The following is a 27249-nucleotide window of genomic DNA, read 5'->3' as shown; positions in this document are numbered from 1 at the left end:
AAATAATTGGACTCTCCAACAGACAGAACTTTTTTTGAGTGGGGGGAAAATAAAATACAAAAAAAAAATAAAACTTTAAATTAAAATAGACATTGATGAATGCGCCGAACTGTCACCGTGCTCAACGGCCTGCACCAACCTGCAGGGATCGTACCGATGCGATTGCGACGATGGATTTGAAAATGTCAACGGGACATGCGCAGGTGAGAGGGATCACTTTCGGAGAGACGTGAAAAAGAGGGAAATTCAATTTCGTTCAATTTGGATAGATATCAACGAGTGTCCCAACGGAGTCTGCGATCAACTTTGTACCAACATCCCAGGATCCTACATCTGCGACTGTCATCCCGGATATCAGCTCATAGGAGATGTCTGCATAGGTCTGTTGGCAATTTTACTATTGGATTCAATTTTGTTTTAAAAGGCGGGAAATATCTGAAAAATCGTTATGACATTAATAGATATTGACGAGTGCGCAATCGGCAATCCTTGCGACGACATTTGTCGCAATACTGTTGGCGCCTTCGAATGCCTGTGCGCCGAAGGTTTCCAGTTGAATAACGACGACCAGTGTGTCGATATTGACGAGTGTCTCAACGACCCCTGCGAGGGCATCTGCATCAATACTCAAGGATCCTACTCGTGCTCCTGCGAACTTGGATACCAACTGGGAGATAACGGAACTTGTTCAGGTAAAAACAAACTTTCCTTTCAAAAAAAAAAAAAAGGAAAGACAAACACGGGAGAAAACTTTTCAAAATTCGTCTTTGTGTTTCAGATGTCGACGAATGTCTTAGCAGCCCATGCCCGGTCGAGTGCATCAATTCTCCAGGATCTTTCACTTGCCTTTGCCCTTTTGGCTACGAGTTTGACGACAACGTTTGCAAAGGTAAAAACTTTCAAGAACCCAAACTCTGATTTGGATTGTTTCCACGACCTCTCTAATTACCTGTGTATATTCGTATGGAAAAACAAAAAAAACAAACAAACAGATATAGACGAATGCCAGAAGCAACCGTGTGGTACAAATGCCAAATGCATCAACAACGAGGGATCATTTGCTTGCCAGTGTGAACCTGGCTACGCCCTCCGAGGCAGAGACTGCGAAGGTAAAGTTAACTTTCGATACTGTATAGACTACTACACCACTGCATTGTGGAGATAATTGGGCAGAGGTAGAAATGTACGCTGTTTACACAGTTGTCAAAACAAAAACTTGTGGGGGGGGCACTAAACTTGGGAGAGAGCAAAGTCAATAGGTTTGCGAGCTAGCTGAAACTTTCAAAGAACCCCCTTTGGTTGCATCTGATCCAACTCTTATTTCTCTTCATGAATGTCTCATTCTGTATCGTGTAACTCTCTGATGACTCAGGTGCCAAAACAAATGAGTCCTTTAAAGGCAATATTTCCTGACAAGAATCAGCTGACGTTGCATGATCAAAAGATAAATCAAGTTGTCCTACCTTTTGATGAATTGTGCTTGCAGAACTTGTAGTCTATACAGAAGAAGATCGCCAAATTTGTGTGAATACCAGAAAGGGTCGACTTGAAGAAACCGGGTGACACGTGCGAAAAACCTGGCGTTTGCATTGTTCACGCACGGCGGGAATGGGAGTTTTCGCTCTAATCAGTTCTGTATCAGTGGGGGTTTTTCCCAAACTGGCAAATGTTCAACACCGAAAGTCGACACTGATTGATTTGAATGGCTATCGGCTAACATTCTTTTCAGCCAAAATGTACCTGACGTCAGACACGACCAGTGAACAAAGACGATTGCAACAAAAAGAACACATATCAAGAAAAATGTGCTGTCTTATTTTGATTCCCAGAATTGACGTTTATGCTAATGAAAGCAGCACTGCCACATGGCCAAATTAAGATTGTCAGAAATGATTATAATCAATTTATTAAAATGGTTTAATTGTATTTTTTTCCATTTAATTTGAAATTTTAGATGTGGATGAATGCAAAGTAAACCCGTGCAATGGAGTTTGTATTAATTTCCCAGGGTCTTATCAATGTATTTGCGACCCTGGTTACGAACTGCGTGATGGACGTTGTGAAGGTCGGACAAAACATAAACACGTTGTAGCCAGCTCCCAATCATAGTTTGATTTTGTTTTCCTTTTTTGGACTTACAACTATTTCAGATATTGACGAATGTTTGAACTACAAGTGTGGCGGCCGGTGCACAAATTTACCAGGAAGTTATCGTTGTGATTGTGAAAAGGGTTATAAATTGGAAGGAGAACGCTGCGTTGATGTGGACGAGTGTGTGTCACTCAAACCTTGTAAAGGCAGTTGCATCAATCTTCCTGGAAGTTATCGCTGCGATTGCAATGCCGGCTACCAGACTGAAGGCAACGAATGCATCGGTAATTATCAAAGATTCTTGGATTCGATTAAACAGGAATAAAAAAAAGAGTGGAAAATATTTCAAACTGTTGAGTCCTGTAAACAGTTTTGCGATCAATAGTCACGAACTCTATTTTTTTACATGTCTAATTGGACGAGTTTTTTGGGGTTGTACTAGTGGGTCCTCGATCCATAAGGGGTTTTGGCAACAGTATTCACTAATGAGTAAAGACGACAATAATTGTGTCCCTTGAAATGTTTAGATATTGACGAATGCAGCCACCGTAATGGCGGCTGCTCTCACATATGCGTCAATACAGTCGGATCTTTCCGCTGTGCGTGCAATCCTGGTTTCGACGTCAGCCATAAGTAAGTAACACCACAACAATGTTCTCCTTTCATGCGGTTTAAACAACAATTCCCGGATTTTGGGGGAATCCTATCTGACTTATTCCAGGAATCAGAGCAATTGTGTGGATGTGAACGAATGTCGTTCCAATAACGGCGGCTGCAGCCAGGACTGCATCAATACCCGTGGCGCTTATCACTGCACGTGCAGCGATCAGTATTACCTTGAAGCGGACGGGCGGACATGCATTGAACTTCCGCCAAGATGTCCAAGAATGAAAGTTCCTGACCACGGAGACATGGAATGCACACAAAATTTAAATCAAACCCAGCACAGGTCCAGGGAACAGGAGGACGAGGCTCTGATCGCCGAGAATGGACGAGGGGATTTGGGTGCCAGCGGACGGTCGGCGAATCGTTCACACAAATCGCGGGCTCTTTACAATACCGGATCGACTTGCGTCATCCGCTGCAACAAAGGATACAAATTGGTTGGGGACTCGACAATCTCCTGCGGTCGCTCGGGGCTTTGGATAGGAGAACCTGCCACTTGCATACGTAAATTCACACGTCAAAAATATATTCGGGTTTTATTTGAAATCTTATCATCCAATTTTTTACTTGATGGTCGCGTGAGCAGCTTTGTCATGCCCCAAACTGCTGGCACCAGATAATGGTGCACTTATGCCAAATACCTGCTCCACCGGGAAGACTTTTGCTGGTCAACAATGTCAAGTTCGCTGTCGTGCCGGATTCCGTCTTATCGGCGGAGGCACTTATCATTGCTTGCCATCTCAACAATGGCGCAGTCCTGATGAACCTGCACGCTGCGAAAGGATCGGTATAAATTCAGACACGTTTTTAGTAAATGATTTAAAATTCTAATCGTATTCTTTTACTTTTCAAAATTTGCAGACAGTCCAGTTCCTTTTATCCAGTGCCCCGGTAATATGGCGGTAAATCTTCCAGCGCAACAAAATCGAGCTTACGTGACTTTCTCTCAGCCAAAATCTAATATGGATTGGTTCCGGTATGAATTACATTATTCCGACGGTTCATCAGCTCGTATATCTTATTTTATGTCTCGTAAAAACTTTTGATTTGTTTTTGTTTTTTTTACCATGAAGTTACGTGGATTCGGATCCTTTATGGGCGAAACAATTGGGTGGGGAGCTGCCGGTTGGTTTGAACGTCATCACTTTCCGGGTCCGGTCGCCCGTTTCGGATCTCACAGCCGCCTGCAACTTTACCATCGAAATCTTTGGTATTTGATGAGCCTTAAAAAGAAAATCTCCTGAAGCTCAATTTCATCGTGTTTTTTTTTCTCCTAAATAATAAAAAACAAAACAAAAACAGATAAGGAAATTCCACGAATGACTAACTGTCCGTCGTCTTTGACCGTTTTTCTGGAACCGGGCCAATCTTCACAGGTGAGTTCATAACCTCATTTATCTTACAAGTTTTTTACGACAGGAATATTATATAGCTGTTTGATTGTCATGGAAATCGGTAGATCGTGACATGGAACGAGCCTATTTTTACCGACAACATTGAGATCGTCCAGCTCAACAAGTCCAGGGTCAGTCGAAACATTCACGTTTTCTGGCTTTCTAATTTTCTTATCTTATTCAACGTGTGTTCAATTGACGATCAAATAAAAATAACAACAAATAAAACAGGAACCGGGAGAGCTGTTCCAGTCTGGCTATCACGAAATCACGTACGTAGCACAAGACGGAGCGGGCAATCAAGCCAAGTGCCAGTTTACTATCCACGTCACGAGTCCCACCGTCCACAGGGATACAAGTTCGCCCATCACCAAGGTATACAATGAACGAGTTACGAATTCTAAATGAGCCCGATGCATCATCATTATTTCTTGTGTTTTTATCTCTCAACTTGCGCATCTGGTCGCCACTTGTCGCCCGCAGTTACCCAGAGGTCGAGTGTTGGTCCGTTGCCCTGGCATCAAGCCGGGCAAGTACGTCGAAATGTACACGGTAAGAGAGTCTCATTTACATGCGATACAGGCTACTTATCTCTCAAACAACAGGCGGGCGGCGCCTGCGTGCAAGCCACACAACCATACATCGATAAGATAAAGGGGGGGGGGAATAATAATCAGAATGCGTCCATTCGAATTCTTGTTATTCTTATTTTACTACGCGTTATATGGCGCTGTCTATATGATTCCTTGTGTTTGTTTATGCATGTATGTTTGCAGTACAAGGTCCCGGCTGGCTGCATCGTCATCAATAATCCAAGCGCTTACACACGAGCCACAGTCACGACATTGGCTCCACGCTACACAGGTAATGGAAACATCTCATTTGATATCGCTTATGTACATATATACTATACTGCTCTGCCAGACATACTACATCTGTATTTAGAAGAATGTAGCAATCATGGATTGTCCATGCCCTATTATTTCTATTTCTCATTTTTGGATGCTGTGCTCATTGGAGATGCCGTGCTTATCATTATAGTGTTACCTTGGATTTGTTGTGTTGTAGTGTTTGATTGGGATTTCGGCGCTTCGGGCGGCGACGTCGACGGCCGGGATTCGGCCAATTCTGGTCGGCATCCGACATCTCACAACAAATTAGTGGATGGTGTCCCTCGGTTGCGGGACGCAGGGGCTCCTTCGGCTCCCGTCATTGTGCCCGGCCCCGCCTTGATTCCATCAATGGGTGGCGGCCAAACGGTACGGCTCAGCAACGGCCGTGCCCGCAAATCACGCATTAACGAGGCCAATCTCCAGCTGTTGCCCAACGTTCCGTCAGGTTAGACAAAATCACATTCTTGTTGCTCCCCCTGAGAAAAAAAAGAAAAGCTTCGAATTACTGTCCATTTCATATCAGTCTTTATGATCTTTTCATCTGATTTTCCAAAGCATAACGATTTTTCTATGCCCCATTCAACATCGAACCCTCACTTTTTTTTTCGCGTATTACAACCCTTGCTATCTCGGAATACCATCTACCCATTTACTTAGCAATCGCCAAAATCTAACTTGTCTATAAAGACTTGAATATATACAGTACTACTACTATTATGCTGATGACACTTGACGTTATTTTCCAAACTGGAGCCATGATGCTAATAAACGGTCCGCGGAACCAAAAGCTTTCATTTCTACTATCTTCGAAGCACTTGGGGTCGGTCTATTAGATATCTAATTAGACTGTCGGCTTATTCCTTCTACAGCTTAAACATGGTGAACGGTTTGGATGCTTACCATTTATTACTTACTGCATGATGCTTGTGTCCAACATTTCTCTCTCTTTTTCCGCGAGTAGTTTCCTCAATCGTAGTTGCAATTTTCAGTTGAATTTGGTGAGCATGAAATCGATGAATGAATTCAACCTCCTGCACGTTGCGCTGGGTGTCTGTTGCTTACATCTCCTTTTGCAGTAGGCCTCAGACTGGCTTCTGCTGACGTTGATTCGAGTGGTGCCGGGACGTGGCAGCAGCTTAATCGTCCGTTACCGTATTGGTGCTGCGGAGTAAGAGGACCGCGGCCAACTGGATCCCGTCAAATGCATTTACCAGATACGGATAATAATATTCCTTGGTCTTGGGAAGGTGCGTCACTATCCAATAGCTATTTTTTAAATAGCATAACCATAGCTTTTCTACTCACAAACTATACACCAAACGACGTGTTGCACTGACCATACACTAACTAGGCTTTCACAACCGTATATCCTTTCTCACTTTTTCACATCATCTCTTCAAACTTATGACTCCTAATGGAATTTAGTATCTGTTAAAATAATCCAACGGCATCACTAGGTTCCAATGATCCAGTAGACCACAGGGGAAACAAAAACCGCAACCGTGACAAGAAACGAGGTGGTGTAGTTGATTTGTTACTGCCGTTCACAGCAAACGATGCTGAGCTCCAAAGCCCAACGACAGCTCGATCCGGAAGGAAACGTCAACACGGACCCAAGCATCAACCTAAACTCGTCCCTGGTCCCAGTTTTGTTCCGGGCAATGAACGCAACAGGTAGTGAACAAGAGAAGTAAATTAAACATGAAACGAAAAAAGTGCCGTGCGCTAATTATGAATGAATTACCTTTTTTGTTTTTAGTAAAATAAAAGAAAAGAAGGAGAAAAATACTGCTGCTGGCTCCACTTCAAATAATCGAAAGAATAAAACGACTGCAAGCTAACAAGTAACTTCCGAAGATTCACGAAGAAACATCACGTTTTAGATTATTATTTTCTTTTTGTCTTTTCGTAAACGTTTTCTCGCAATAATGACAAAAATGACATAACATATGGGGACTGGATTGAACTCGGTTTCTAGTCTCCTGCGAGCCGAATTGGGGAGAGCAACTGACGATTAAAATGTTGTATACTATTAAAAACACCACTTACTATTTTCTGTTTTCAAGATCCGATGAGAATTATTGTGAACGATTCTGTATAACCATAACTGTTTTCAATTATCATTTTTAGCTTGCGCTGTATAAAGTTTTTTGGCTTAGTAATCCGAAACGTGCGCACAAACTGTGTTTCATCAGTTCATTCTTTCTTAAGGCCACGAAGCCTCCACTACAACGTCGTACTACTCTTTTTCCTGCAAAATTTTTCCTTGAACGACGAGTGGACCAAAATTAGAGAAGAATAAGCAAATTGGAATACTCGGCTTAACTGTGGTGTAAGGAATCGTATCAAAAAAGAAACAGTGAGATGATTGATGATGTGCTCGAGTGCCTTTGTACTGTAAAATGCCAGATTCACTTTCGTTCGATCCTTTCAGAACCAAATGTCGGAACACTTAGGCACATCCGCACATGGTCTCACACGAAGATTGTAATTTATGCTTCTAAGCGGTAAACCGGATGGTGTTATTTTTAAAAATCTTCTATAATAGGACCGTCTTGCTGTAAAGAAGTATGCAGGAAAATATAAAAGATTGGCAATTAAATTATTTTTTCCGGTATATCAATTTAAAGTTGGTCACCTTCACTTATTGTATGTCACTGACTCTCTCCTCCTAAAAGTTGTAAAGTTAGTTACAATACAAAGTGAAATTACAGATTCAAGGGCTATAATTCCTAAATTGCGAATAGTTGTTCAACGACGCAACGTAACAGCCACCAAGTTGTGGCTACGTGCCTACGTCATTAATTCCTTTGGACTACGTTTACATTTACAAATACAAATTGAATGACCACTATTCCTCGAGATTTTTTTTTCTTTACTTTTCAAATACAATAGCGAATCTAGCTATGGTCAATAACACTTTGTCGTCCAAGGGATAGGGCAAAACAAAACAAAGCTAACCTCGACCAATGACAATTACCACTTACCCTTTTTGACTTGTGCATGCACAAGTAGTGCACTCATACAGGAAGACTTTTAAAGTCATATGAATTATCATGAGAAATAAACAGCTGAACTTGTTTCTCACTGATTCTATAATAGTTCTATAATGTTAGGGTTGAAATTGTGAAATACAAAAGTAAACAAAAATATAAAGGCGATTCAATTGATGCTTTTTACCCTACATCTAATCCGGCTACGATATTTACTCTTCCCAAACATCGCCATAAAGATTTTTCTTGTCAGAAGTGCGAGATCCCGATGGCAGATTTTGCGGACCGGCGTAACCCGAGCTGGGTGGTGGTGCAACATTTGGAGTCGTTTTGATTCCATCCGTTTTTCTGTAAGCATCCAGTCTCTTCTGCTCGAATTCCTCGCGATTTCTTCGACGTAGATCGTCATACGACGATGAACTCTGGACCGGAGAAGGCAGAGGCTGTTCTGAGACAACAAACGAATCCATCGATGGTCGAAACGAATCGTTCAGTCCAACAGCAGTCGGAGGAGCATCGTACGACCGATCTTCACTTCTTATTTCTTGTAAATAATCCGGTTGATTTCCGCCCTCGGCATCAGACGTATACGACGATTGTCCTAGATTTATAGGTTCTGAAGTAAACCTACAAACCATGTAAGAAATGTTGTCAATTGGCAAGATTGCACTCAGTTCATCAAATTAACTACAGTTCAAGTTTTTAAGTACATAAAGAAATTATGTACTTGTGATAACGAGCTAACAAAAGGATAGACTTACACTTCTTGGAAACCTTTGTTTTTCCCTTTCCTTTGACGCAAGGCCTCAGCTAGTGGTGAATTTGGAAGAGTCATCAATTTTTCAGCACATTTTGTTTGGTAAGACAACTTTCCAGCAAAGTACCCAACTGATGCACCTATAATGATTTTAGGCCATGGACCCCATCTGGTGCTACCCTTAAAATAACCTGCATACAAACAAATGTCAGTTACCATCTTGTTAATTTTCAAAAATAATGAATATTTATGATAGAAAAATTTACACTGAGTAATAATTACTAACCCGATTTGACTCCATAAAAAGCAACAGCTCCAAGTATGGTTCCCAAAGGTAAACTTCTGAAGTAGAAACTTTCATAATTACATTCTTTCAATACTCTTAGTTCCTCTGGACTGAATTTCTATAACAAAATATACATTTCGATAATTAAATATCAAGCAAATTATTGCATAATCTGACTATTATTTTACATATAGTTCACGTCGTGAAAGGACATCTTCTTCTGGTTTTAGAGATGTACGAGACTCTGCCATTTTTATTTTCACAATTACTACAAGTGATGAACCAAACAGAAATAAAAAATTGATAAAACTTTTGATTATATTTTTAAAAATATGATGCCTCTCACCAAGCTGCCGTGCGTCGACTCCCGTGCAGCCGCAAATGGAAGCAGACGAATTGGCCAACGAATAGCAGACAACTTCAGTTGTCATAGCTACACTAACACGTGGTGGAGCTCTACAACGCAAAACTCCCCAGTTTCTTGTTTCTTCCAAGATTGTTTAAAAAGCTTGTAAAAAATATCCGTTGTTAAAATAGTGTGATTACTTATTGTTCACTTAAAATGGTGAGACACAATAATCAGCTTCCTACAAATTTACCGCAGTTACAGAACTTGCTTAAGCGAGACCCAGCGTCCTACAAAGATGAGGTATGGCTGTCAACCAACTTTTAATATTTTTGCTATACATTTTGCCCAATTTTTATTTAACTGACAATTAATCTTTTCATCAACAGTTTATGCAGCAGTATCGCCATTACATTTCAACAAAACTGGTCTTTGAAATGAAACCAGATCAGTATAATAAAGATCTGGATGATTTAGTAATGTTTCTAGCTCAGGTATAAAGTTACACACTTGACTTGGATTTAAAACTTCTCCTGCAAACAGATACATTAGTTTGATCAAAATTGACGTGAATCTTTTTATCCAGGTGTCACATTGCTTTCCTCAAGATTTGGTAGGATATGCCCAAGAACTAATGGATATATTACAGCGACATCCAACCACTCTACACCCTGACATGAGAAAAGTAAGCAATCACACCTTAGATCCTAGACAAATCTAATTTTATTTCTCTTTTAGACATTCTGCAGAGCTCTTATCTTACTGCGTAACAAGAACCTGATTTCTCCAACAGCTTTGTTGACTTTATTTTTCCAGCTTCTTCGTTGCCCTGACAAGGAACTGAGAGCTTTCTTAAAAAATCACATCATTACAGACATTAAGAATGTGAATTCAAAATCAAAGAACATTAAGCTGAATAATGTAAGTATTTTTTTTTATTATGTAAATACTCTAAATTGAAGTCTACGCTAACCAAAGTCTTTCCCCATAGGTTCTCCAAAATTTCATGTTTGCAATGCTTAAAGATTCAAATGTCACTGCAGCAAAGATGTCTTTGGTAAGTTTGAAATGTTATTCATGTTAGTATTTGTAAGTCTATATTTTTATACTTCTTTGTAGGATGTAATGATTGACCTTTACAAGAAAAATATTTGGAATGACCAAAAGACTGTTAATGTTATTGCTACTGCATGTTTGTCAAAAACTACAAAGGTGAGATTTTACAACATTTTAAAGTTACATTGTAAACATAATAAAATTTATTTTTATGTAATGACTAGATAATGGTGGCAGCTTTACAATTTTTTATGGGTTCTGACGAAAAAGAAGAAGATTCAGATAGTGACGCAGAGGTAGCAGAGAAATTTCTTTCCAACTTAAATTTTACAACTGTATTTTAAACATTATTTTCGTGCATGTTAGGATGATAACGTCATTATCAAGGAAGTCGGTATGGCCGCTCGAGTGAACAAGAAGTCCCGAAAGCGCGAAAAACAAATGGAGAGAGTGAAGAAGACTTTAAAGGTTCGGATTACAGTCCATTGGTTCCCTTGGTCGTCGAATCACGAGACCAGTAAATTAATTGTGAGCTTTGTTTTGTCATCCAGAAACGCAGCAATTCCAAGAAGGCCCCTGTTTTTAACTTCTCCGCCATACACTTGGTCCGGGATCCTCAAAGTAAATAATTCTCCGTTATTATTAAATTAAAGTTCCGTTCTGCATATTGAAGATTGTTTGTTCTTCTCAAGGTTTCGCCGAACAGTTGTTTAAACATGTGGAAGGGATGAACGAGCGGTTTGAAGTGAAAGTCATGGCTTTGGATGTGATTTCGCGTCTGATAGGAATCCACCAGTTATTCATCTTTAATTTCTACCCGTACTTGAATCGTTTCTTACAGCCACACCAGAGAGGTGATTACCAACCTATTGTTTTAACTGTCAAGTGACAACCGTTAACGGAAACGGAAACCTATTCGATACACCCGATCCGTTTTTGAACATTAAAAAAACTCTTTTTAATATCTTTTTGCTTGACAGATGTTACAAAAATGTTGCTGTTTGCTGCACAGGCTTCCCACGAGCTGTTGCCACCTGATGTTCTAGAGTCGGTTGTGAGTGCCATTGTCAACAATTTCGTAACAGAGCGGAATTCCGCCGAAGTAATGGCTGTTGGGTGAGGGCTATTTATTTACACTTCATGCGCATTTGCATTTATATATAATACTCGCGTTCTGTTCGAATCAGGTTGAACTCGATAAGAGAGATTTGTGCAAGATGCCCACTGGTAATGAACGCCGAATTGCTTCGTGAACTTGTCGAGTACCGTACTTCTAAACAGAAGAGTGTGATGATGGCCTCTAGGTCTATTCTGCAGTTGTATCGCATCATCAACCCGGAAATGCTGCCGCGCAAAGAAAGAGTATTTATGCGAGAATAATTTTTGTCTTGATACGTCATATTTAAGCTTTCTTTGGCATCCTTAATCATGTCTTTCATTTTATTTCATTTTCAAGGGGCGGCCGACCGAAGCTATGAGCGAGTTGGCTATCAGGTAATAACATGGAATAATAGCATAATAATATTACAGTGGACAAGGCAGAAGAAGAGACATTTTAACAACGTTTACCTTATGTCACCCACTAATGTAGAGCTTACGGAGCTGTGGATGCCAAGGATTATATTCCTGGAGCAGAGGCACTCAATCCGGATATTGAAGGTGCTGCCGCGGATGACGAAAAGGAAGAGTCGGCAGCCGAAGATGAAAGTGATGGATGGGAGGATGTAACTCAATCCGATGACGAAGGATGGGTTAATGTATCTCATTCGGATGACGGCGAAGAGGTTGGAAGTGACTCGGAAGCCGATGGCAGCGACGAAGAAGACGACGATGATGATGAAGAAGAAGACGACAGTGATGAAGACGACGATGAGGATGGATCAGAAGCTTCTGGTGACGAAGAAGACGGCAGCGATGAAGAGGGGGATAGCGATGAAGAGGAATCTGAGGATGGCGGCACGATCGAAACAAGAATCAGCCGCCCATTGTCTAAAAGAGAAAAGAAGAAGCAAAAGAGAATCAACAAAGATTTAAAAAGAAGCAAGAAGAAGACTGTTCCAGCTGCCGAGGATCCTACGCTGATTGAAGAAAGGAAATCGAAAGCGGCCGCTGTGAGCTTGAGTCGAATCCTCACCGACAAGGACTTTGCCAAAATCGACGCTGCCCAGGTGAAAAAGACGTTGGATGCCTCCAAAGCTCGTCAAAAGAGGAAACTCGCCGATGACTTGGATGACACAATCAAAAGGTAACGTGACACGACAGGGCATGCAGATAAGGCAGGGTCAGCGAGTCCAAATTTAACTGAGTCACTGTGTCAGTAAAGAAAAATTTCCTGGCCCTTGATTAACACCTCGCTACGTATGTCATTGTTATTTATCTATACTTGCCCAGCTAGACGGGAGGTCTCTTCCTGACGACTTGTATCCAAGCGCATCTTGGTTTAAGTCCCGTAATCAAACACGGAAGTCTTGGCTAGATTATGTGATAAAAAGCACAGACAGTGGACTTTAGTATTTTAAAACCGGTGGGCTGATTTTTTTTTTTTTTTTTTAGTTATCTTATTGTGCCGAGGGTAGCCAGGATGAGAGTTGTAAGATTGATTCTGTAATCATCTCGCAAGACTTGATTTCGATTCTTTTTCCCTTTGTTAAATCCAAGTAGGACAAGATGGACTTTAACCGTGTAAACTCATGGACTTATCTATTGTTTTTCTTGTCAATTCTTTTTTTCGTTACAAGGGGTGAGTTGGTCCGGTTGGACGACATTGAGAAAGTCTACAAGAAACGCCGCCACGATAAGGATTCTCGCCTCACAACAGTCTTGGTAAACGAGGGGCACCTGTCCACCTTATTTTTCTTTTTTTGTTTTTATATTGGCGTACGTGTGTGTGCGTGTGTCTTGTAACCCAACCAATCGGAGAGAAGAGTTGTCGTTGAACACTTGATGCTGATGTCGATCATTTGTTATCGATGTAGGAAGGACGGGCTGACCGTGAAAAGCCAACGAGGAAGCCCAAACGTCAGAATCCCAACGCCAGCACAACGAATCGAGAGAAAAGCAAAAAGAAGAACTTCATGATGTTGAAACAGAAGGCCAAAGGCAAACAAAAGCGATCCTTCAAAGATAAGCAGGTAATTTCGGACTGAACCACAAAGGAAATGGAAAAATCTGACTCATTTTTTGTTTGTTTTGTCTTTCTCGCGTCACAGATCGCCCTGCGCAACGCGTTGCTCAAACAGAAGAAGATGGGCTTGAAGAAATAAGCCAACACCTAATAACGTGACTTGATAAGGCAACAAAATAAAACATGAGGAGAGCGAATGTAACGAAAAGGGTCTCGTATTCAAATAAACTGCTTCTCATCGTCTGCTGCTGCTTAGTAATTCAATTGGATTTATTAAGAATAATTCAATCTTTTGGTTATGTAAGAGTCGATCGACACGCCACTGTGTTTTCTGTCCAATTTGCGGAAAACACGCGGCGGCCAGTTTTTTTTTTGTTTTCGAAATTTCGATCAATACACGTGCCGTTATCTGCTTAAAGAAACTTCAAAAGTGCTCGGTTGTTTTTGTTTTCTTGCTGGTCATTTCTGAGGTAGTGTTACAACTGCGTATTGGCAAACTGGCCCATTTTGGAGAGTAGCAGTGTGTCGAAATTGGGAAAAGAAAGAAGAAGAGTAGCCGGTTTCTGCTTGACCTTTCCCCTGCGGGTTGACTGATTTAACTACCTGAAAGTAGAAAAGAAAATGAGTGTATACCTTCGAGAAAGAACGAAAGAAAGAAAGAAAGAAAAAGAGATCAATTTTGGTTAGCGCTAGTAGTCAGCGCAGGTTTATTTATTGCCACAGCCAACCGCTCACTTCACTCTCCGCCTTCTTTCTTTCTTTGCTGTCTCTCTCGTGCCTATCGCCGGAATAATAATAAAAAAAAGGCAGATCCGGACGGGTTGGAGTCAAGCACACGTTCCCTCTGCTAAGACAAGAGCATCACTTTCAAAAGTTCTCCCCTTTTTTCTCTTTTTTTTTTTTTTTGTTCTCCCTCTTCACTTTTGTTTTGTTTTTCAACGCCCATTTCTTTTGAGGTGAAAGAAACACGAGAGAATAAGGAGACAGGGTTATTGGGGATTTTATGACCATTTTCCCGTATCGGTTGACTGGGCATTATTCAACTTCCAGGGGAAAAATATAGTGCGGATGAGCTAATTGGTGATTGATGAAATTGTAAACATCTTTGAATGATTATATTTGATTGCGGCCATAATTCATTCCGGATTCGAAACGTCTTTGATTGTATCATATCCTCTGGGCAACGACTTTTGAATAATCAGGAAAAAATAAATCGGGAAGTTCAGGCATTCCGACAGAAGAAGAAAACACTTTTATTTTTATTTTTTTTTGTAAATTTCTTGTTATTGTGTAGCGAAACGCCATCTCATCCAACTAATTAAAGTTTCTTGGCTTCCCTTCACCACGGCCTCTGCGTGTCCAAGAAATGCCCATTTCTCTTATTCAGCTTGGAAATGCGAGTTGAACACAAAAAAATAAAATAAAAATGAAAATGTTTTCACTTGCGCATTCTCCAGGCCCCCCTTTTAAATTTCTTTTTCTTCTTCGGGGGGTTATCTCCGAGTTCATTGTTGCTCCGCCAAAGTCATTTTGAATTGCTGCATAGAAAAAAACAGAGAGAGGCTTTTCGGGAAAGATAAGGAGAGCCCTAATACGCCAAGCGCTTATTTGCTTTTATTCTGTTTCTTCATTCATTGTTGTATAGTACAGTAGTAGATCCCCCCCCCATCATCTCTGTCTCAGTAGTATTATATTTGTATTTTTATCCATTAAGCGTTTTCTGGTGCTGCAGCTTTGGCTCGTTTGTATTGCTACCTCCTTCGGAAAAATAAAAAGTTCGACAGCCCGTTGCAAAGCCTTTAGTTTTGGAAAGACAAAACAAGAAAAAAAGGGAGACGGACGGACGGACGGACGGATGGACGGAATGGAAGAAACAAAACACACAAACAAAAAAATCCCAAGAAAATAGTCAAAAGAAGAAAGGGAAAAAATAAGGTGAACGACCGTCATATTTCTCTCTTTTTCCGAGTTGAGTGACAGGCGAGGCAGCAGCAAGCAGAAGACCGTGGTGCTGCTGCTCCATGTCTGACGTCTATAACAAACACCCGAGAGAAAAAGGAGCCAAGGAGCGCCACCCAGCCGAAAAGCGAAACCTCTTGCCGAGAGATAAAAACACTCGAGAATGGGCACTAAGAGGAATGAAAGAACTATACGCAGGATACGTATAATAGGACAGGAAGACACAAAATAAAGAATGGGTTATGTGAATAGTATATATAATGTGAATATTACGATCGTCGTCGTCATCGTCATCTGCTGTGTCTTCTCGTGACGAGTGTGTGGGCTACTTGGAAGGAAGGAAGAAAGAAAGAAAGATGAGGACTCATTGCCAAAAAACACACACACAGACAGAGCGCACCTCACAATGCCGGTCGGCGGACGCTCGAAATGATACGGGATGACCGGCGGGACAGTTAGTTTTTAGCTGGAGCGCGCAGAAAAAGAATGGAACGAGAGAGAGAGAGATGTTATTATTGCTTGTTATTATAGCCCGTTTTGATATTTTGGCAATAGCCGTTCGCCCAGGCTGTGTGTGTGTCTCTTGTCGCTCAAGCGGAGCGACACATTCTCTACAACCGCTCACTCCTTAAAATATGAAGAATGGCCCCCATCAGCCTGACACGCTGTGGTGGCTGGCTGGACTGCAGCAGACGCCGTATCTCATCCGGCCGGCCCACAAAAGCGGCCAAATAATAGTACACTACAAGACGCTCATCCTCCTCTTCATATCCCGAGACAGTTGACGCAAGAAAACGCAGCGAAGGACGACCGCCGAACAAAACAGAAAAAATAATAAAAAAAAAAAAACAAGAACATAAGACGTGCAGGTAAATCACCTAACAGACAGGACATTATTACTCGTGGCCAATAAGAGAGAGAGAGAGAATATCCGTAATAGACTCGTTCCGTCTGTCCGTCCGTCCGTTGCTGTCTCTCTATACAGTCACGAGCTGGCTGGCTGATTATTCTAACGATCTCGGCTGCCGTTGTTTCGAGTGTCTTGGTTGATCGTTTCTCAATCGTACACGCCATCATATTGGAGACATTCCGTCTAATCATTGAAATGGAATGTCTCTCTCTCTCTCTCCCACGCCTCGATGGCGTTTTCTCGTTCGTCTTCATCTTCTTCTCATTCTCCTCACTCCAACCAAAGAAAAGAAATTTTTTTTCTCCCCTCCATAGAAGAATATCTGAGTAAGAGTTTCTTCTTCTTCTTCTTCTTTGGATATTATAGGGAGAAAAGAATCTGGTGACTCCGGGAGAGGAGAGAACGAGGAATGAAATAAGGCGAGGGAATAGCACAGGCTCATTAGCATTTCTTCCCTGTGCCAGACTCACGTCTCGTCGAGCTGGAGGGTTGTGTGTCGGCGGTACGTATCCAGCCAGGGGTGTGTGTTGTTGTGATGCCCCTCGTGTATTTATACCGTTCGATATGGGGCCGCATGTGCCCAGTCATACACGCACATGCTTGATGATATTGAGAGTTGGTTGGGGAGGGAGAGATGGTGGCTTCAATGCCAGGCCGGCAGCGAAAGATTTCTTAAGGGTGAGCATCGGGCGGGATCTGTCTGAATGAAACGTGAATGACTCCGAGACGGCGCTACACTTGATTGTATTTTATTGTATGGCGCTGCATTTGAATGCATGTCCTCGCTACCCGACCTGTGACTTGACATTGAAATGTTTTCAGCCCCGTATTTTCATGGAAAGTCTTTTTCTTTTTCTCAAGTTGTCAGTGGGGGGAAAGTATACGCAGACAAGGGGGGGTTACTTGTATTTTTGTAGCTCGAAGCCCGTTGGCAGTACCTTTTTTTTAAATATTTTTCCAGAGAGTTTGAACAATATTCTGTTCCATTTGTACACCTATACAGGCAAAGGGCCAAAAATCGCCTGATGCAAAAGTGACTGGCCGTCCAAGAGATAGGGAGAAAACATGGAAAAAGGGAGACTGTATAAGAGCTTCGTTGTTATAACAGGCGCAATACATGTATAGAGGACGAGAAGGATAACGCAAATGTCATGTCACGGAATAAGAGGGAGGCCGACGTGCCTGGCTTCGCTATACATATAAGCCAACACGGCAAAAGGTTTTTTCTCTTCTTCTTATTTTTCCCTTATATATTTTTTGAGGGGCCGTTCCACGTATATATCTGGTGGCTTCTCCGAGGGCAACGAACTTGAACAACCTTTTCGGCATTAAAACGTGTGGGCCATCTTGATTTTCCCTTAGCTCTCCCTCTAACCCCCGCAGTCCCAACACCTTCATCCCTTCAGACTTGATGCTCTTTTCTTCCAAAGATCTATAGGCCGCCTCCCTTCCTGGCTAGGCCTTTTAAAAATAAAAGGCTAAATCGTTTTATTTTTTAAAAAAAGAAAAAGAGAAAAATGAAATGGAAAAGAAAAGAGAGGGCCGAAAATGAGGGGCCAACAGGGGGCTCAAACCCATCTCAAACTATGGAGAAAGGAGCTCTCTGCTGGTATATACGATCATAAGTAATAGTCAACTGTTGTAGTGAGTGAGAGAGTCCTCTGCATACTCTTCAGGGGTGTATATAGGCCCACAAGGCGACATGGAGCAGGAGCTAATATCTAAGAAGAAGAAGATTTGCCTTCTTTTCCCCAAGACTTTTTTGACTTTCGTCTTCTCTGTCTCTAATCACATACTACGGTGCTGATGGTTGTGGGAGAAGGAACGCCCAAATAGTGTCCGGGTGAGGAGAGCGCAACAGCAGGAGCGAAATTCATCTTATCCCCCCCCCCCCACCTCACCATCGCATTTCAACCCCACGGTCCTATACTGTACGTCGGCGTCTACCGTTTTGTCGTCACTCCAGGGCGAAGAAGAAGAAGAAGAAACTGTGTTTTTGCTTTTGTCTGTTAAGAAAGAGAGAGAGAGTGGAACACTTATAAGAAAAGAGCGTTGGGTGCTGCTGCTGCTGCAACAGGAGCCAATCTCTTGCAGGCGCTGTACCCCCCTTCTCTATTTATCTACATAAATATCCATCGTGTAGCAGGGGAAAACAGCTGCACGTCTACTGGGACTCGTGCGGCGAGAGACGCACTCACGAAGTGAGCCGGGCCGACGAAACATTAAAACCAACAGAGGAAGCCAACAGCAACAGTTTCAACAAGGAAAAAGAAATAAGAAAAAAAAAAGAACTTTTCATCCGGCGACATTTTCCCTTTCCCCTTATACAATGAATTTCATTACAGAACGAAACGATCGGGATTAAAATTGAATTGCGCAATGGACGGCAGTACGGCGATCCTACAAATGTAAAATCTCCTGTTACAATTTCAAAGTCAATTGAATTTTGTTTGGGGAATTTTTAGTGGTCAAGTGTCTCCGGTGGCAGACAGACACACAAACGCAGGTACTAATTCAAGGGATCGCCCTTGTCGCGTCACGTTTGATGAATTGGTTCACGACACCTTGAACATCGTCTGGCCGCTGCTCCGCCGGCAGTTCCTTCGCCCAAAGTCTTTCCATCCCGCGCCCTGTGTGCGTTCCCACCAACCGCCAAGGACACGGACGTAAAGGAAAGGTGGATGATGTGAACGAAAGAAAAAGAAGACATTTAGGAGAAACACGAGATTATTATAATTCGTGCAATCTATCAAATTCCGCTCAATGGCAACAAAAAAAAAACAACGAAATTCGGCGCTGTCACGTTTTGCGGCGGTGCGGCAGCGAAAAAAGAAAAGAAAAGGAACCAGAAAATTAAAAAAATCCACCTCCCACTATTCGAGAAAAAAAGGGAAAAATATTTCGCTAAATAGCCCACAGCAATAGGTGACCTACTTCGAAGACGGTTGCGTTTTTTTTTTATCGCTTGGCCAAAACGCGGGAGCCACTCACGGAGAAGAAAAAAGAAAAAAAGAACGAACAAGTTTTCTGGTCTCGCCCTTGACACTTTGACAGGAGTTTGCCAAGCAAAGTTATATTCTTCCCACTATCTTAGCATTTCGTTGAAACGAGGAGGTAACGGTGTGGCTGCAATAATTTTCTAGTTTCGCTTCTAGTTTCGCAAGTGTTTCAACTTAAAAGTTAAAACATTTTTGAATTTGGTTGCTTAAAACCCATAGACGAAGTTGTGAGGTACAAAACAAGCCTGGTCTGCAGTCGTTCTACAAATGAGCAACCACTTCCATTGGTTATATAATAAACCCTTACTGAGAGGAATAATCTTACTTGGGTGAAGCGTTGGAGAACCGATTTTCGAAACGGAACTTTTTCTCCGAAACTCGCTGGTCTTGTTTCGTGCAGGGCGTTATAAGTATAACAGAAGCTCCCATTAGCTCAATACCTTGTAACATTAGTATGCGTGAAGAATTGTTTGATTTAGCAGGAAATTTAGAAAATCAAACGTCTCCCGTTGTGCAGTCCCACATATTCGAATTTAGAAAACATGAAAGATTTTGATGTTGTGAACATTTACAGGGAAATTGTCCCATGAATTCACCTTCCGCCCGTCCAAACTCAAATTCACGAGTTACAGGGAAACACAAAAGTTAAACGAAACTTATTCTGCGAATTTGTTTTGGTTCAGGCGTTTCATCTCTTCTGGGACAGTCATTTCAACTGACACTAAATGTTCTTGTTGTTCGAAAAATCGTTGCTATTTATGTAATATGCAACTCCAGAGTCCTGAGGATCAAAAATTAACGAGGAGTGCCGGTGTGGCGGCAGGTCCTTCTTGCTCATAAAATTTTCTAGACTTTGCACTTTGCTTAAAGTGTTCAAGTTGAAATATTTTTGAAATCAATAGTTTACCTACAGACCAAGGTGTGAGGTGGGACAAAAACAAGCCTGATCTGCAGTTGTTCTACAACTGATTTATTCAATGAACCCTGACTGAGTCAACAAAAAAGGCAAGAGAAAACAGTTCCAGTCAACCACATATGGCTCAGGAATAATCGTACTCCGTACTATCTAACATTTTATAAACAACGCCACTATAAATAGTCAAAAAGGAAGAATAGACACATGTTTGTCCTACCTTTAAGCCTGGGAAATACAGCCAGGCAACCATCCACAAGTGTTCCATCTGCAGAAAAGTGAAGTACTTTTGACAGTAAAAGTACTGAATAGGTCTACTCCCAGGCAGGGTAGGAAAATGGGCGTCCGGTGTCCTCGTGAATACGGCCCTCGTACACTCACACGAGGAATTGAAAGAAAGGTGAAGAAGAGATCCGTCGAGACTCGAACGACATCGGTGGTTTCTCCAATCAAAAGGGATGCAGTTTGTCTAAATAAAAAATAAACAATGGGTTACGAATAAATTTGACAGATATAACAAGTGGTATAAGCAAAAGTTGAAAATGAGATAGTGGGTAAACCCTAATTGTAAATAAACAGGAGAATCTAAGGGTTACATGTATATACACTGCATTGGTGCAAGTCATACATCATCATAATATATGTTGCAGGTCACAGATGAATGAAAGTAACGAAAATCATTACCCAATTAATGATGCTGAGATTGTTGCTGATGACAATCTCAGGTCATTACCAGCAAAAGCAAAACTTGCATATCTTGAAGTTATGATGGCTGGCTCTAGTCTCACATCTGCACAGAGAAAAAGGTTACACACCGTGCAAACAAACTGCCATGTATTGACAGGGGGCTTACATAACAAATGCTATGGTAGTCAGGAACATTCAGAAATTTGGAACAGGTTTAACTCTTTTTTTTAAGCTCCCATAATCACTCTATTTCTTGAATTTACCTGCTAAACAGCATAGTGTGCATTTCCAGTGTGCTTCCATCAAGAGACGCGACCAGAGCTGACACGACGACCACATATTTTTTTTAATTGACTAATTTTATTTTCTTGGTTTATTATTCGTGCAGCCACACAGTACGTTTCCAAAAATGTGCTCATTCCTTTTTCTTTGTAATCCTGAACTTTTTTCGTCTCTTTTTCGATATTCGTAAGCATAATGAAAGCAGACGACACTAATATTCTAATTAGCCATGCTTGCTTAAGTATCGATAGATAGAAATTAAAAAATCGACCCCCCCCCATTTAGGGGGACTAAATTCAAACCGCTCAAAAACGATCAAAGCGATTTTCTCGCCCGTGCTCGACACGAATGCACAAACTACCGCCGATTCAGGCTATTCAACAAGCAAAGTACGTTGATTTCTAAATAATAATTGCATCACCAAATTAGTGAAGACTATACAATTTCAATAACAATAATTTCTTAGCGTAATGCAGTACCGGGATAAGAATTTGCTGGCACTGTCTGTGGAATGCTGTTGCCCTGTTGACCCCTCTACCAAATTGGGGATCACGATATTATTGCTACGATTAGTGAGAAACGATAAAACTTGGCGTAGCCTATACAGTCTTGATTTTTTCCTCCGTCCCGCGGTCATCATGGGGATGAGATGGTAAATTTTGTAGAATTGTGGAAAACATTTCCAGGAGGGTGACTTATAATAAAAGGGATCTAATTATTCTTTAAAACTTGTATTAATGGCCTGATTTGTATTGAAGGGTGGCGCAATAAGAAGCTTCAGACACACGCTGATGGCTGGCCCGGAGAGATTCATCAGTGATTCACGAAGGTCATCGAGTACAATAACAACGAAAACTTGATTATGGTATTAGCTCCACGCCTGTCTAGGCGAATAGTGGCGCCATTTTTGAATATATTGACCTGAACTTGATTAATTTCGAGATTACCGCTGTTGTTTCGCATATAGAATGGAGATTCGGATTTGTATTGAGTCAAGAGAAAACCTGAATGTTAGGCAGTTTATATAACCGAAATTTGAACAACGCAGTTTTGCTATAGGTTACATTTTAATATTCACTGGCCACTACCACTACAACTTAGCATTACAAACTTTCTCGAAGTCGTCGCTTCTCCTCCAAATATGGCTAATATAATTCGAAATTGATTATTCACGATTACATTTGACCAAGAACCGAAGGGTCACGAAGGTAATTCGACCTCCATTCAATTTATGGCGAAAATTCGAATTAATTCAAAAACTGATTTCATTTTTCGTCTGATTGATATCAATGTTTCTGAGCTGTCCAATTTTCGAACACGTAAAGAATCTCGAGTCAACTCTGTCCACTCCAACGATGAGAGGATGAGACAGCAAATTTTATAGAATTCGTTGAAACTTGTCTAGGAGAGTGACTTTATAAGCGTAACTATTCTGAAAAACTTACAGTGTTTGTTAATTGGCTGATTTGTATTGAAGGGCGGTGCAATAAGACATGCTTCAAACACACTCTAGCCCCGGAGAGATTCATCAGTGATGCACGAAGGTCGTCGAGTACAAAAACGACTAAAACTTGATTGTCGTGTATAATAAGCTCCAGCAACCGAATAGGCGAATAGTGGCGCCAATTTTGAATTTATTGTCCTGAACCTGATCAATTCCGAGCTTAATTCAACTGTTGCTTCGAAGACAGAATGGAAATTTTGATCTGTGTTTGGTCAAGAAAAAACCTGAATGTTAGGCAGTTATATAACCGAAATTTGAACAACACAGTTTTGCTATAGGTTACATTTTAATATTCACTGGCCGCCAGGACCCTCTTGGGATCCAGCAAAAGAGAATAATTGGCCATTAGTCATAAAATGATAAGTAGAAGACAAGATTTGAATATACGCGGGTAAAGAAACCGCGCCAAATGGACCGAGACGGTCGCCATTTGATTTGAAATTTTTGCATCATCGCGCGATATCGTCCAGTATGAATCCGGGGAGTGTGTTGTCGATTAATGCAACACCCGCCACGTAATACGACAACAAGAAACACACGTAGGCAGGCACCAATATCAAATGGATACTATAGTCAATGACCCTCACCTACTTTTCTCGTTATTCTCTCTCTTTCTCCATGATTCGCTCGTTGGCCGTTGCACGCGGCACTTCACGGCCGCAGACTATATCAAAATCTCAGGGTCAATCAGAACCCGGAGCCCTTATCCAGCAAAACGACAATTTTATATTTATTCCACTTGCGCAAATAATTATTCAGCAGATCTAGACCACAATCAATTCTTTTTTATTTCAATTCTATCTGTTTGATGTTTGCGTGGATGTGACGTTAATCGGTTGGGGGGGAGCAAAAGGTCGATCTATTTTCTTTTTTTTTTCCCTTATCGGCGTGAACCAAACTATTTCGTGCCAGATTATACATTGTCGTTTGTTTGTTGTCAGTCTGATTCCATCTCAATTTTATCATCTTTTTAATTTTATTTTGTAAAAAGAAAAAGAACAACAACAAAATCCTTTGCAATTTAAGCGAGACAGACGGGCGTATATACATCGGCGCGTCCCCGCAGTTCAACGCAACCTATTAACGGGCCACAACGCAGACTGTCCGATTGAACCGGTTTCGCCATCCATCCATGAGACCAGCAGCACCTGGCCATTTTCTCGTCTGCCGACTATATGCTACTGTCGTCTCTTATATTCTACACGGCTATAAAATCCGCAGCAGTCGGGATAGGGTTAGCCAGACTCTGTCACACACACACACGTCCCGATCGAGATGAGACTGTGGGGTACAAACCCGACGCGTGTGCATCCCGTGTGTGTATTTATACACGCCACTACTACTGGATTTTCTGGTGTAACGAGAAAGGGCATTGGGGTGGCAACAGCCCAGACTCTTTTTTAAGAGTTTTACGTCGATGCGTGTGTGTGTGTGTGTATGGCGTTGTCGCTTGTAAAAAGTATTAGAGCTGCTGCTGGCGTGTGCGGGTGCGGGATGATGATGATGACGACGGCGCCCTTGAATGCTGGGCCGCAACGACGGCCAAAAGGAGATGCACAACACAAAAGTAGCGATGGAAAACTCCAATAAAGACACGGACAACGAACGAACAACAAAAACAAACAATGTCACATCATCGGACGGGAGAGAAAAAGCCTTGTGTGCACGCAACACAATAATATGTAAAACAAGCGCCCGCGTGAGTGTGTATGTGTCTGTGTGTGTGTAATGGACTAGTAGGTAACGAGAGACGTGACGGGTGCGATTGGAAATGTTTTCACGTTGTTTCTAGCGAAGGGGGAACAGGAATTCCACGAACGGTTGGTTGTTGTCGTCTTGTGTTTTCGGGTTGTCCGTCCGCACGGGCCGCGGCCGTCGTCTCTAAAAACAACGAAGCGGATTTCGTGGAGAGACGAAAGAGAAACAACAACAACAACAAAAAAAACGATGAAACAAATGAAAACAGGAACGTGTGCGATGTAATTTCGGTGGCAGTTGTTTGTTTTTTAATGAACCGCTTTATAATGTACAAATTGCGTAACAGGTGTGTGGCGGCCAGACGGTTTATACATCGTCGGGCCATTTCGACTTGTATAGGGTCTAGCTGACGACAGAATCGTCACGTAATCAGGCGCGTGGGAAATAAAAGACACACGAAAAAAAAAACAGCTCGAAAAGAACTCTATTTCTGTTTTTAGAACTGCGGGGGGTGACGCCATTTGATTCAATTGTTGCATCGAAATGATTCAGAGTTGATTGGTGATGACGAAAGAGGACGCGGGCAAGAAAAGGGGTGGCTGTCAGATTAGGACACACTATACAACGAGGGCTGGCAGATAAAAGGGAAACATTTTTAAACGAATAAGAAATTGAAAAAGAAGAAAGAAAAAAAAGGGAAAATGATGACATTTTCACAGGGCCGGCGAAGGGGCAGACCCAGTTATTTCCTTTGGCTTTTAACTGGGGGGAAGAATATATACACATAAGAGAGAAAGAGGAGCAATACGACCTAGGGATATATACACTGGAGACGACGATAACGACGACGATGTCACTGACACGACTTCATGTCCAGAATGTGACGGCCAGGAATCCGTGACACGCGGGCACGCAACCACAAAACACGACCGAATGCGGGGGGAAAGAAAGAAAAAAAAAAAAAAGTAAAAGAAGAAGAAGAGCTGAGTGAGTGAGTGAAAAAGAATAAGACAGAAAAAAAATCATCCGTATAGATCAAATATGTTTTTCTCTGCTCTCTCTCTCTCTCTCTGTTTGGGAGTACGTGTGGGTGGGTGGGAGTATAGATTTTCTTTTGGAAAAAAGGACGAGAAACGTTAACATTCCCGCTGGCTGCTGCTGATTCCCAGTAACTGGGAGGCATTCTGAGCGATCCGATGGTGCCCGCGCGCACCAGTCACTGGGATATTGGAAGATGTAAAGGTGGAATAAACGCGGACGCTATAGGGGAATTTGTTTCCTATGGCCGCCCATATCCCAGGCCCACACAGCAGCCGACACAGTTGACATCACTTTCTCACGAATCGTTCTAAGCTTTTTATATAATGTCCCGCCTGATCTCATCGACTGGAAAAGGGTTGGGCTGGAGGACAATTATATGGAATGAATCAAATCAGCGAGAAACAACAGACGAAATCAAAACGGAGTCGCTGATTTGGGTTGAATTGAGTTGAAATCACGAAAAAAAAAAATACGTCGACAGGCCGAAATGTTGGAAGGAGCGACCAACAGGGATTTGAATTTTTATAATTCCAATTCCACATTTCCCTTCGTTCGACTTCAAAAGTCCAATGTTATAATGTTAACGAGTCGTTGGCTCACGTGCCCCGCGTCACACAAGTTCACCAGCACTGCCGGGGATCCTCTCTACACATATCTGTCACTCCCACATTCTTTCATTATTCGCTGCCTCTTTTCCTGCTTTTTGATTCGGTTTTCTTTTGCTTTTTTCTCGACCATCATTTTCCTTTTCTCCGTCCGTCCCTTTTCCTTGCTTTTGTTCGACGTTTGTTGGAGATCCCGTCTCTAGACATTGTATAATATAATGTATGTAGACGAGCTTGGGTGTCTTGTAGTCCAGTGTAGTGCTTCTTCTCTCTTAGCCCGTCGACCATGTTTGACGGGCTATTTTTCCCGGACCCGTACGTAGTATATACGTCGGCGGGCTTCACTCTCGGATGGAAGGATCTTTTTTTCGGCTGACCTCCTCCTTATTCCCGTAGAAACAACCGAAAATGTTGATTTCCATCCAGCAGGGGCATGTCGCTTTGATCGTTTCAAACCATGCCAACCCGCTCTAGCGAAGATGATTAAATGAAATAAAAATGAGGTAACACTTGGTCTCGCCTGTTGTATATACACAGTGGCCAAAAAAAGTCTTTGACATATGAATCATGTACCAAATTCAATTACAAAAATGAATGGTGAATAATTCTGTTGTTTTTTTGGGGGGGGGTAACATTTTATGTCGACTCATTTCGTCGTCGTTCTGTGATGCGCAAAGCGCCAGCACGACCATCTTGCGTTCACTTCTTTCTTTCTTACTTTCTTGTGCGCGGAACAGCTGTCCATTCTTTTAGCAGCGGTTCTGCAACTTCAATATTTCTACGTGTACACCGAGGCAGCAATCTCGGGAGTGTTGCTGCCGTATTCTCGTTATACAAGTTGGAAACACGCTGATGTGTGTCGGGATGACAGATCATCGAACTCTCGACGAAACGGAGGAAGAAGAAAGAAAATGAGAGAAAAAATAGACAAGACCGTCGTCCTACATGGCTAAATATGCAATCATAATCGTATCATCGTGTACAAAGCGAAAGTAGAAGCCAAAAGGGAAAAAGAAAGAAACATCTGTCGTTTTTCCCCCCTTAG

The 27249-nt window shown here is 41.8% G+C and overlaps 4 protein-coding genes and 1 long non-coding RNA gene across 11 annotated transcripts in view; 2 read left to right on the top strand and 3 right to left on the bottom strand.

Annotated features, from left to right (window-relative positions):
• LOC124190604 (protein diaphanous-like) overlaps positions 1-1840 on the bottom strand; it is a 52934-nt gene extending 51094 nt beyond the window's left edge. Inside the window, exon 1 of one of the 3 annotated variants that reach the window (XM_046583379.1) lies at positions 1464-1840. The gene's annotated coding sequence lies outside the window, so the exon portion shown is untranslated. The remainder of the gene's footprint in view (positions 1-1463) is intronic. The other 2 variants (XM_046583378.1, XM_046583380.1) reach the window with 2 other exon arrangements.
• The window catches only part of LOC124190603 (fibrillin-2-like), a 36873-nt gene extending 29227 nt beyond the window's left edge, over positions 1-7646 (top strand). Inside the window, exons 13-33 of one of the 5 annotated variants that reach the window (XM_046583374.1) lie at positions 90-203; positions 270-380; positions 462-692; positions 779-889; positions 993-1109; positions 1955-2065; positions 2151-2375; positions 2619-2724; positions 2813-3261; positions 3344-3544; positions 3619-3733; positions 3831-3967; positions 4060-4133; positions 4217-4282; positions 4383-4526; positions 4635-4703; positions 4928-5015; positions 5220-5489; positions 6121-6291; positions 6502-6718; positions 6804-7646. In XM_046583374.1, coding sequence (XP_046439330.1) covers positions 90-203; positions 270-380; positions 462-692; positions 779-889; positions 993-1109; positions 1955-2065; positions 2151-2375; positions 2619-2724; positions 2813-3261; positions 3344-3544; positions 3619-3733; positions 3831-3967; positions 4060-4133; positions 4217-4282; positions 4383-4526; positions 4635-4703; positions 4928-5015; positions 5220-5489; positions 6121-6291; positions 6502-6718; positions 6804-6885 — 3209 coding nt within the window. In that variant the 3' untranslated portion in view covers positions 6886-7646. The remainder of the gene's footprint in view (positions 1-89; positions 204-269; positions 381-461; positions 693-778; positions 890-992; positions 1110-1954; positions 2066-2150; positions 2376-2618; positions 2725-2812; positions 3262-3343; positions 3545-3618; positions 3734-3830; positions 3968-4059; positions 4134-4216; positions 4283-4382; positions 4527-4634; positions 4704-4927; positions 5016-5219; positions 5490-6120; positions 6292-6501; positions 6719-6803) is intronic. The other 4 variants (XM_046583373.1, XM_046583375.1, XM_046583377.1 and 1 more) reach the window with 4 other exon arrangements.
• Positions 7647-8121: 475 nt separating this feature from the next.
• Positions 8122-9526, bottom strand: LOC124190606 (OCIA domain-containing protein 1-like). Its single transcript, XM_046583383.1, has 5 exons — positions 9427-9526; positions 9269-9348; positions 9081-9198; positions 8799-8985; positions 8122-8664 (listed from the first exon to the last, which is right to left on the bottom strand). The coding sequence occupies exons 1-5, from the start codon at positions 9509-9511 to the stop codon at positions 8250-8252; spliced, it is 885 nt and encodes a 294-aa protein (XP_046439339.1). The 5' UTR covers positions 9512-9526; the 3' UTR covers positions 8122-8249.
• On the top strand, positions 9471-13849 carry LOC124190605 (protein SDA1 homolog). Its single transcript, XM_046583381.1, has 17 exons — positions 9471-9729; positions 9816-9920; positions 10013-10111; positions 10165-10347; positions 10418-10483; positions 10546-10638; positions 10707-10778; positions 10849-10950; positions 11034-11103; positions 11175-11336; positions 11463-11598; positions 11670-11844; positions 11939-11976; positions 12074-12727; positions 13221-13305; positions 13458-13613; positions 13692-13849. The coding sequence occupies exons 1-17, from the start codon at positions 9643-9645 to the stop codon at positions 13743-13745; spliced, it is 2337 nt and encodes a 778-aa protein (XP_046439337.1). The 5' UTR covers positions 9471-9642; the 3' UTR covers positions 13746-13849.
• Positions 13850-13979: 130 nt separating this feature from the next.
• On the bottom strand, positions 13980-21158 carry LOC124190607. The gene is made up of 3 exons (XR_006873016.1): positions 21072-21158; positions 20608-20856; positions 13980-14209 (listed from the first exon to the last, which is right to left on the bottom strand). It is a non-coding gene; the product is annotated as an uncharacterized LOC124190607 (long non-coding RNA).
• Positions 21159-27249: the final 6091 nt, after the last annotated feature.

This window comes from Daphnia pulex, chromosome 3, assembly GCF_021134715.1.
Source record: "Daphnia pulex isolate KAP4 chromosome 3, ASM2113471v1".
In the NCBI taxonomy this organism is placed as follows: domain Eukaryota; kingdom Metazoa; phylum Arthropoda; class Branchiopoda; order Diplostraca; family Daphniidae; genus Daphnia; species Daphnia pulex.
Note: the sequence above shows the minus strand (reverse complement) of the source record. Positions and strands in the feature narration are given on the sequence as shown.